At 41.1% G+C, this 12,082-nt stretch overlaps 1 protein-coding gene across 1 annotated transcript in view; it reads left to right on the forward strand.

Moving 5' to 3' along the window:
- Positions 1-12,082, forward strand: part of LOC136863702 (protein phosphatase 1E) — a 529,192-nt gene that overhangs the window by 262,982 nt on the left and 254,128 nt on the right. Inside the window, exon 2 of the mRNA XM_067140060.2 lies at positions 154-257. Within this exon, the coding sequence (XP_066996161.1) occupies positions 154-257 (104 nt within the window). The remainder of the gene's footprint in view (positions 1-153; positions 258-12,082) is intronic.

Consider the following 12,082-nt stretch of genomic DNA (forward strand, 5'->3'; position numbering starts at 1 on the left):
TTCTGAACTATTATTTAATGGTTTAAGAGTGAACATTTGTGTAATTTTACTTCTTTTAGTGCATTGTTGTATCTGTGACCAGTATGCTGTTATGAAATGTACAATATATACATCTGCGTAGTACTTACCTGAGGCATCCGTGTTCTGTTTCAGAAACTGTCCTCCCAGTCTGGTTGCACCAATCACAAGAATAGTAATAGAAGAAATAAAGTCGATATGCAAGGGTCAACCATCGGCGTTCAGAACTCAGGACAACTGTAAGTACAACGACACTTAAAACTCTTATCTCTTTTAGCGTTGCCTCACCGTCTCACTACATGTCACGATGTTCAGCGAACACGCTATGACAGTACCAACTTGCTATCAGAAAAGTTTAATCTGATCATTGGAGGGAACCATTTGTTAATTTATATTTTGAGATATCAAAACCCCTAATCTCATTATTATAATTGTTTATCGAAAAGTCCCATTTATTCCTGTACAATTTCGGAATAGCTCAGTCCGAAATCAAGGGTGGGGACGGTACCATAAATTCTCCGCATTTAGAGGATAATTATTCGTCATCGTTCGTTATTCGTCATTCTTCAGTTTAACTTGAATGTTACCTAATACTAAATCTAATGTCCTGAAAACCGGGCGAGTTGGCCGTGCGCGTAGAGGCGTGCGGCTGTGAGCTTGCATCCGGGAGATAGTAGGTTCGAATCCCACTATCGGCAGCCCTGAAGATGGTTTTCCGTGGTGTCCCATTTTCACACCAGGCAAATGCTGGGGCTGTACCTTAACTAAGGCCACGGCCGATTCCTTCCAACTCCTAGGCCTTTCCTATCCCATCGTCGCCATAAGACCTGTCTGTGTCGGTGCGACGTAAAGCCCATAGCAAAAAAAAATGTCCTGAAATTACAATTTTGAATATTGTTACGTGATGCTGGTCCAAGGTATGAGATGAACTGAAACAGACGACGACTGGTCATTGATCCTTCATTAAAGTTATAACTGACATTAATAACTGTAGGTATGTTGAAATCACCGACAATAAGGCAGCCAGATGTTATAAGACCCTCTTTATGTTTACAACGTAATTGAAGTATCCATATACAGAAATTTTATAAGACGGAGTAATGTACACAGCATTTATGAATAACTTAGGCGTATGACCCTAAATGTAAAGAGTTATTGATTCACACTGTTGATCGTTATAATTAGAACACAGTTTGGATTTGTAACCCTTTTCGACAGCTACTAAAACTCTTATCACCTCTAGTCTTCCCAGACAAAAGCATATCCGTGTCATTTCTGAACACTACATAGCGATCATCGCAGAACTCACGGTCCATAATATCCTGATCCAAAAAATTCTCTGTCAGTACAATTACATCATAACCACTACATATAAGATTTTTAAGAAATATAAAGGGCACTAGGAAAGTTTTGCAATACGCAAAAACTGTTCGCTGGACACCCCTGTTATGGTGAGGGATGAAAAGAGGGGTGAAAACTGGTCTAGAAGACAGTAAGGCGCGACCTTCACACCAGTTGTTACCAAGCATTGGGATTGAAAGCAAGTTAAGATGTCAGTATGGTCTAAAGGTGAATATCGCGCAATTATCCGCTACAATTTTGCTCGTGGATTAACTGTTGACCAGTGCGTGGAGGAAATGACTCCTGTGCTGGGGAAAGACTGTCCACATCAGACAACAATTTTCCACTGGTACAAAGAGTTCTAGAGGGGAAATTTTGGGGTTTAACGATCCTCGTTCTTGGCGACCGTCTGAATCAGTGACTGAGGAAAACATTGAAGCTGTGAGGAAAATGTTGCAGCAAGAGAGGCGGTTGACATATCGGCAGGTAGAAGAGACCCTCCACATCCCTGCACCAGCTATTCATTCACTTCTACACGACCATCTCCATGTTAGAAAGGTTTGTTCCCCATGGGTGCCTCATTCACTTTCGGCGGAACAAAGGGCACATCGAGTGAAATGGTGGCGAAAGATGCTAAAACAGTTTGAAAATGGGACTTCGCGTAACGTCAATAGCATCGTTACAGGTGACGAAACTTGGCTTTATTATTACGATGTCCCAACAAAATCCCAGAAAAAGGTGTGACTGTTTGAAGATGAGGGTACTCCTGTGACTGTGCGAAAGTCAAGGTCAGTGAAGGAAAGGATGATTGCAGTATTCTTCACTAAACGGGGCATCCTGACTCGGGTTGTGCTAGAAACACAAAGGACATTTACTGCGAAGTGATTCAGTGAGACTTGTCTTCCTCAGGTCATCCAGGCTATCAAGCAGCTCCGTCCAAGGTCACGGCTCAACACTTGGCTCTTGTATCACGACAATGCTCCAGCACATCGCGCTAATGTAACAATGGATTTTCTTGCCAGATCAAGGTTGACTGTGCTTGATCACCTTCCATACAGTCCTGATCTTGCCCCATGTGACTTCGCACTCTTCCGAGAAGTGAAGATGGGGCTGAAAGGGCGGCGTTTTGCATCCGACGAGGAGCTCCTGGCAGCATGGAATCAAGAGTGTGAAAATGTAACCGAAGAAAAGTGGCAGAGTTGGTTCAGTGACTGGTTTCGACGTATGAAGAAGTGTATTGAGTGTGGTGGAAATTATTTTGAAAAAGTCTAAAGCGTTCACTCACATTGAAAAACTTTCCTAGTGCCCTTTGTACAGCAGTTTTTGTTCTTAGGCCACGATAATAAATGGTTAATTCATTCACAGACACTATCAAATATCAGTAAAAGATTTATAAATACGTCTACTAGAAAATAAAAAGCAAATATTTATACACATATAATTCCGTAATTTCAAAGAAAACAAATGTATATGCAAATGGATGGCTATCACAGCGTACTCAGGTCCTCATTATTACTGATAACATGTATAGGACTTCCATCTACCTTCCTAATCATGATCTTTCCACTTCTACCAACCCAGAGGTATTTATAGTCCTTTTCGCATTGCAACTGCTTCGGCTTTGCAAATAAAACTATTTTAGCTGGGGCAAGTGACTGATTGATATACAGTAGATTGGGTTGGGAGTTGACATGCCGAGCTGGGTTGTGGACAAGGTTCGCTTGACCTTCCGCCTGGCGAGTAATTGTTCTTTATGGGCCCTTCTAACAAATTTGACTATAATTCCAGAAGTTGGACGATTAGAAATCTTTTTAAATCGACGACAAACATCAACCATGTCCTCATTCAAATCTAAGTCTAAAGCCTTGCCTATATTGATGACAGTCTGCACAACATTCTCGTTAGGAGACTCGGAACACCAAATATTTCCAGTGTTAAACCTTGAATATTGTTCAAGGTCATCACACCTCACGACAAGATTGTTTACCATGTTCGTCAGTCGCCTATTTTCGGTGACCAAATTGTCTATAATAGTTTGTTGCCTGTCTATTATTCCCTGTTGTTTACTAGTAAGTTTACTGTTTTCATCCAGTCTCTCATGACAAACATTACTTCAATTGCCTAGTTGTCGCTCGATGTCAGTAGTAGACCTGTTTACACTGTCCAGCTTCTCTTGCAGAGTTAGCAGTAGTGTAACTGTTCCCTCTCGTCAAAACTCTTGAGGAGATGAAAGTTATTATCTTGGGACACATGAACATCAAATAAACTATTTGTGGCTTGCCCGCAAATTGCCACGCAAATAGAAACAATTAACATTCCATGGTTCCCCATTTCTCTATGTAATGTTTGGGCGCCATGGTTACAGTTTTAAATAAAACTGTAAACCAAAATTTATATTTACTAGCATAGAGACTTATATTGAAATCACAGGGTTAGGATTTTAAATAATTAACCATTAAGTATCGCTTAAGAAAGAAAATTAACGCAATATAAAATACAAATGAATTTATTATACAACAAAAATGAGATGAATCTGAAAAGTTTCCTTAAAGCGTGGAGGAATTTATAATTTACTGAATTTACTATTGCTTGCTTTATCTAATTGAAGCTCACCAATTGCAGCTTCCGTTGAAGTCATCTGGTTTCCGTGGTTACTCGTTCTCTTCTTCTGGATGTAGACTTTGCTCCATGGACATCCTTCCTTCCTTATTTGATATGGTACGGGCTATCTGGACTAGCACTCCCTGCTTGCCTAGTCTTTAAATTAGACATTGGCCCTATACTTGTAAAAACTGATCAGCGTTGATCGTATGAGGAGAAAATTCAGAGATATGAATTTTTCCATATTAATAGAAATCTCAATCCAACTGAGCTATACTATTTATACGATACAGACTTGTACCAAAATTCCGTAGACTTGAACTAAACATAGTTCTTCGTCCACAATATTTGCTGAAAATAATACAAGCCGTAAGCTTCAATCCAACTGAGCTATACTATTTATACGATACAGACTTGTACCAAAATTCCGTAGACTTGAACTAAACATAGTTCTTCGTCCACAATATTTGCTGAAAATAACACAAGCCGTAAACTTGTTTCGTCTCACGTAGATCCGATAACATTACCGCAGCTGAGTACTGTATCGAAGCGATAACACATTGTACAAAAGTAACTATGTCGCGAAGCGACCACACACTGTTTCAAAAATCAAATCACGTCGTTCAAAGTAGATGTTCACAGTAGAAGTACTAGTGATGGAGTATCTCGTAGTTACGTTGTAAAGTTGTAAGGTCGTTAGGTCCCGTTCTCGTGTTGAGAATCAGTATATATCCGGGCTCACCCCCACTCTTGGTAACAGTTCAATCTCAAAACTCATATACAACGAAGTATCTGATTCGATAGATCGAAGCATCAACTCCCCTTCTCTTCCTCGACAAGTCCAGAAGGCGTGGCGATGATATAGCTGACCAGCTTGCAAGCCTCGCGCACGGGTCGCTGTTTACTAGCCTTGGTCATGAAATAAACCCATGACTCACGCAAAATCCCAAGCTTCAAGAATAACCCTCCGTATACACAAATATGAGATGAAATGAAAACAACTATGTCTCAACATATTGACCGTATTTACAATATAATGAATTCTTATCCTACATAATATAATAATTTAAATACTAAAACGATGTTATTATATATACAATATGATTCCAAAATGCCTTGATTACAAATGATTGACGTTGAATAAATATGTTATTACAAATAATTGCCGATGGCGGATAAACTTGATATCAAATGATATCGCGTAACATGATATTATATTAAATTAGTAGGGCTGGAGAAGCCTGGACGGTTACAGTAGTTTATAAATATCACCAACAAATGGCACCACTACCGCATCACTATGTAAACTCACACGCCTATGACAACATATACTCCACATCCGCTTCCTTAAGATTCACACACTTGCAATGAACCCAATTACTACACTAATTGCACTGAATTTTTGCTGTTGCGTCTTGCCTAGGCACTGCCTTTGTACATTCCAGGCAGGTACTCACCGCTACACTCTTTCGATATATCGACTTGACAAAAGAACGTGACAGTGGTGATACCCCGACCAACGAGCACAGAATAACATAGAGATTGCAATGTGGCGTCTGAGTTGAAGTCAGTGGACATAAGCGGCCGCCATGTTGTTTGTACCAAAACGTTGGAGACCAGTTAGTGTAAGTTCACCTACTTACACTGTTCACTTACAGTGCGCCACATGTGAAGTAAATAAAGGAATTTGTGTTATGATTTTAAAATGCCGACTTGTGTAGCGTATGGATGTGCAAACAGAGCTTCAAAGAAAATACCAGGGATAACTTTTCACAGGTAAGCAATATGTTTTTGCGAATATTCAGTGCCGAATTGTTTTCCCCTTGCACATGCAGTATAGGTTAAGAAGCCCCTTTATCATTTACAGTTTTCCTAAATATAATGAACGACGGAAGAAATGGATAAGAGCTATACGAAGGGAAAATTGGTACCCCACACCTTTCAGTACCATATGTTCAGCTCACTTTACTGAACGTGATTTTGATCGTACTTCATGGGAATGGACTGTGACATCTATGTTTGCTGCTTTCCCAAAGTACCTACAAATACAATCAAAGGTTAGTTTCTCTTCATTTTAGCCTCTGATGTGAGAAATATGTCGAAATACATATTTTTTAGTGTAAGCCTACTATTTCTTAAATTTATTTTACAGGAGAGGAGGGTCCATAAAATCATAAAGACTGTGGAAATGCCTTCATTAGATTCCTTTACAGCAGTCCAGGAAGTACCTGTTGTGGAAAAATCTATCTGTAATAAAAGTGCAGAAACATGTTTTAGTGCTCAAATAGATCACATGAAAACCAAAGAAATTGCGAAAACCAAAGAAATTGCGTACAGAAAGAATGGCAGGAGGGTACTCGGAATGAGGAGATAAAGGCTAATTTAGGAATGAACTCGATGGATGAAGCTGTACGTATAAACCAGCTTCGGCGGTGGGGTCATGTGAGGCGAATGGAGGAGGATAGGTTACCTAGAACATTAATGGACTCTGGTATGGAGGGTAAGAGAAGTAGAGGGAGACCAAGACGACGATAGTTAGACTCAGTTTGGATTTAAAGATAAGAGATATAGAACTAAATGAGGCCACAGCACTAGTTGCAAATAGAGGATTGTGACGACATTTGGTAAATTCACAGAGGCTTGCAGACTGAACGCTGAAAGGCATAAGTCTATAATGATTATGTATGCATACATTACAAAATAATCCTTGAGATGAATTAATTAATTTCATCAAGTGTACTAATGTAAAAATATTTTTCTATTTTTTTATATGATTTACTTGGCTCAACAATTCTATAATAATTAGGCCTATTTACCTCATACTTACTGGTCTTCCAGGATATCTTTATTATTGACCGTGTACTATTTTATTTATAGGCCTACAGACTGTGTATATTTTTATTGTGTATGATATTTTGTGTGGATGTGTACTGTATATGGTATCTATATAAATATTCATGGTCCATAACCTGTCTTATTCTTTCTCTAAAATAGGTCTTTATGAAAATGTTCCATTATTTTTAGCTGCACCTTGCAAATCGGCAATTCGTTTGGGCTAAATACGATCTGATATAATAACAGGCTATTTGAGCTCATATTTCCGAATTTTAAACTACCGGTATTGCGATTAAAACAGTGTTCTGGACTGCCCCGTGCTTATCATTATGACTAAGGCACTTTTCTATTGCGTTACATACGTTCACCAATGAAATAATTTTACAGAAACCTTTTAAAATGACAGACTCTGATAGGAATTAACGTGACTCGGATAGGAATTAACTAGCACTGCTGGTAATGCCAACATGGCGATGCGCGCAAAACTCGGCTTCAGCGAGCCAATGCATTGCGGTAGGCATTGCCATCTCTATGTTATTCTGTGCTCGGTGACCCCGACACTTCAATTTAATGAGGTTGGCAACTCTGATGTTCTAATGTTTACATACATATTATGACTGTAAAACAGCACGATTAAGGATTTATATGAATATCTATCGATCTAATTTGTGTATTGAATAGTCCTATGCAACTTACTGCAGCAGTATAAATTTGTTGTAGGCACCTAACTTCAATATACACCAGAAAATAACACAATTAAAACGGAGCAGGAACCGACACGACCTCAGCCAACCATGACGTCACTCAAAATTATTATGACAATTATGAATTTTTTTTTTTGCTAGTTGCTTTACGTCGCACCGACACAGATAGGTCTTTTGGCGACGATGGGATAGGAAAGGCCTAGGATTTGGAAGGAAGCGGCCGTGGCCTTAATTAAGGTACATTTGCCTGGTGTGAAAATGGGAAACCACGGAAAACCATCTATACATTAACTCCTAAATTTGTGTTATAACTGTGCGTGAATAAGGAAACATCATTATAAGATGATACTGACTGCGCTCTTAACTATGACACAAACAAAGGATTGATTAAACCTTACTACCGACAACTCGCGTGTACATTTAGTGTAAACTACACAGTTCAAAAAAATTAGGGGACATGTTTCGTAACGTCTGGTATGTGAACGTTAATTTGGTAGATCGGGTTTCAATGGTCGTACAGCATACCTCGAGACCTTAGCTACTCACGGTATGTCAAATCGAAGTTATACTCCATCTCCAGGCATAGCCATGCATTAAACTGTCAGGTGACCCCTCAAAACAAAGTGAATAGCGGTGCGTCCGTGTGTCGTTGTGAGGTACACAGACTACTGCAGTCATTTGGGACGTTGTACGCAAACCAGCACATTCCATGAGACATCTCAACAAGGTTCAAGTCGCAAGGGCCGTCACTTTGATCCAGGAAGGATGGACATTTCATCGTGTTGCTGTGGGTTTCAATGTCTCTCCGTCAGGTATTCAACGTTTGTGGAATCGCTACAATGAGACAGGCCAATTCACAAGGAGGATTGGACTAGGTCGTGGACGCATGACAACTCCACAGGATGACCGATATCTAACCATCTGTGCGTTCGGCTTCGTTCAGCAACTGCCATAGAACTGCACAGGACCTCAGGAGTGTCACTGGAGTCACAGTCTGACCAGACAGTACGGAACAGGTTAAAAGAAGTGCCTTTACGACCCAGACGCCCTGTTTGAGTGCCCCGTTTAACGCAGCAACACCGCGCAGCTCGCCTTCTGTTTGCCCGTACCCACATTAACTGGCAACTTCGCCAATGGAGACCTGTGTTGTTCACAGACGAGTCCAGATTTCTCCTGACACAGCATGATGGACGTCAACATGTATGGAGACGCCGTAGTGAGCAGTACATGCCAAATGTTGTCCAGGAAGGCGACCGATTCGGACAAGGTTCTGTGATATTGTGGGATGGCATTAGTATTGATGGCCGTACGGATCTTTTCAACGTCCGTGGTAATCTTGTAGCTGCGGGGTACATCGAGCAGGTATTGTTACAGCATGTGTTGGTTGCTGCATACGGTGTTGGCCCTTTTTCGTACTCATGCACGACAATGCCAGGGCTCATAAAGTGCGCATCAACAGAGCTGTCTTGCGAGAACTGGACATTCAAGAGATGGAATGGCCAACAGTGAGTCCCGAACTTAATTCAACCGCGCATGTGTGGGATAGGCTTGACAGAAGTGTTCGTTGGCGTCCTGTTCCACCACAGACTCTCCAAGACCTCGAACAGGCTATCATTGAAGAATAGGACCTGATAGCGCAACGTGACCTCCGTCGACTTATACGGAGCATGCCACGTAGGTGCCAAGCTGTGATAAATGCCCGTGGAGGACACACACCATACTGAAGCGCTCCAACTGTGATAAAAATCCACCCTGGAGAACTGTGATCACTTTGGTATCGCCCCTATTTGAACATTTCCGTTTGCGTTCTGAAGTTGAAAGCAAAACCATCGATGTTCTTTTGTACATTTCAACAATAAGGAATAAAGGTTTAGTTGGTAATATACCTGGGTGTGAGGAATCGAGTGCCCGTTTAACGCAGCAACATAGCGCAGCTCGCCTTCTGTTTGCCCGTACCCACGTCAGCTGGCAACTTCGCCAGTGGTGACCTGTATTGTTCGCAGACGAGTCCCGAATGGCCGATATCTGACCATCTGTGCGTTGCGGCGTCATTCAGCAACTGCCAGGGAACTGCAACAAGACCTCAGGAGGGTCACTGGAGTCACGGTGTCTGACCAGACAGTAAGGAACAGTTTAAGAGAAGTGTCTTTATGACCCAGACTTAAGTCTACACTTGGATATCCTTCCGATTCTAAGTTGTTAACTGGAACTTGTCCTTTGTGAGCTCCTGTTCTGTCAGCTGACTTACTTCAATTTCCTCCCAGGGTTGTGAGCCGGCCTAATTAGCGCGCTCCCACTCCAAGGTCGACTCGTAATGTTTACGATGGGTGCCTGGTCGTTAAACCCTCGCTTCTCGGAATTTCTCTACCTGTGGGAATTCCTCGGTTCCCCTGACAAATGTTAGAAACAGTTCGTACAGTTGTTAGCACGACATTCCTTGCCTCATCCCTGCTCAAATGAATGGAATAAAAAGTCATTACTTACTACAGGCTGAGCCTGTGTCCCGTCTGCAGAGAAAAGTTTATGAGGCGAGATTATAACTAGACTTGGGATTTTAAGGCGAATGCCTATTTCGTTCCTTACGAAATAACATGATTTTTTTAATATGTTGACGTTTCATGATAAATCCCTTACATTAATAGAGTTTTATAGTGCCCCAAAATGTCTATTTGGACCTTTAGAGCCTATTTTACTATTTTAGTGCCTAAAATTGCCTATTTTCTACATTTAAAATAAAATTCAACTTCTGTAATTTTTACAATCACACATTGGACATCCCTGGAACGAGCAGAACGGCAGAGGATGGGTTTTTCACAGAAATGTGCTCTTCCCAGACAACTGTCACTAAAGGAATGCTGAGTGAAGGGTGGAGGTGGAGGATTAGCTCAGAAGAACAACAGCAAGTAGTATAGGACGTACTATGTCGAGTGACCGGGTGAGGGGGAGGATTATCTAGGAAGAACAAGGAGCAGGTAGTAAGAAGGGACATACTGTGTCAAGTCGCCAGTGAAAGAACATCTGTTTAAGTTAATATAGTTCATCATGCCTAAAACGAAATCATCTAAGAGTGCGCTTATACAACAATGGCTTGTAAAATTTTTAAATTTCATATTAATCTAGAACTAAGGTTTTGATATTGGCTCCTCTAATTAATTGTAGAGACCTAGTCCAGGCGACCTGGGTTCGATTTCCAGTACCGGCAGTAATTTAGAAATCTATGAGGTCTGGAACGGTGTTGACCCAGCATCGTGAGGACAATTGAGAAGCTACAGTGTGCAGGGGTCACGGAGGCAAGGCAGTACAGCTGAGGGATCTATCGTGCTGACCACACGCCACCCAATATCTGCAGGCCATGAGCTGGGCAGCAACCGTTATTGAAAGCCAAGGCCCTTCGGGGACTGTAGTTTTCTTGTTCTTAATTAACTTTAGAGTAATAATGGTTTAATTTAAATAGTTCACAATTACACATTTTATTCAATAGCTCACTTTTCTATTCCTCATCTTAGTCTCTAATTGACATCACTTTATTGTGCTTTAGATTTCACATGAGAAAAAATGCCACCTTCAGCAGCATGCAGATACTGCCAGTCACAAAGCGAAAGCAGCCATGAAAAGTAACATTAGACAGACTCTGCTCACACAAATTATATCTCCTACAACCCATAATGGTTTCTGTGCTGATATGTGTAGAGCCCTAGTTACAGCAAATATCCCCTGGAATGCTGTGCATAATCCGGTTTTCAGATATTTTTTACAGAAATACACCGAACAGCACATCCCATCAGCATCTACATTAAAGAAAAACTACTTAGATATTTGTTACAATGAGGTCATTTTGTCAATCGGGAGGATATTGGGGAGTCTTGCATATGGTTGTGTTTGGACGAATCCACCGACTCTGTTGGCAGGTACATTGCTAACCTTGTAGTAGGAAAACTGGAACCCAATCAGGCATCTACCGCTCACCTTCTTTGCTCTAAACAGCTTGAGAAAGTCAATAGTCAAAGTATTGCATACTTCATCAACAAGGGGTTGCAATTGTTGTATCCTGGGAGTGTTGATGATTCTAAAGTCCTTCTCCTTGTCACTGATGCTGCTTCCTACATGATTGCCACTGCACCTCTCCTCAAAACTTTCTATCCTTCTTTAATTCATGTTACTTGCATGTCCCATGCCTTGCATAGACTCGCAGAAACAGTTAGGGCCGAGTTTCCTGCAGTAAATACTCTCATTTCAACAATGAAGGAAGTGTTCTGTAAGGCTCCATCAAGGATAGCCATCTTTCGAGAGAAACTCCCCTCTATTCCCTTTCCACCACAGCCAATCATCACCCGTTGGGGTTCCTGGATGGAAGCTGCCCTGTATTATGCAGAACATCTTGAGGAAATCATGACTCTGATAGACAATTTGCCTTTAACGAACAAGTCTGCATGTGTTTCGTCTGTCAAAGAGCTGTTAAATGATTATTCCAGTGTTCAGAAACACATTGCGTATATTCAGGCAAATTTTTCATTTCTCCCAGTCACCATTACAAAAATGGAGGAAAAAGGAAACGGTCTCAAACAGCAATGTTCTGTAATTGA

This window comes from Anabrus simplex, chromosome 2 (genome assembly GCF_040414725.1).
Source record: "Anabrus simplex isolate iqAnaSimp1 chromosome 2, ASM4041472v1, whole genome shotgun sequence".
In the NCBI taxonomy this organism is placed as follows: Eukaryota; Metazoa; Arthropoda; class Insecta; order Orthoptera; family Tettigoniidae; genus Anabrus; species Anabrus simplex.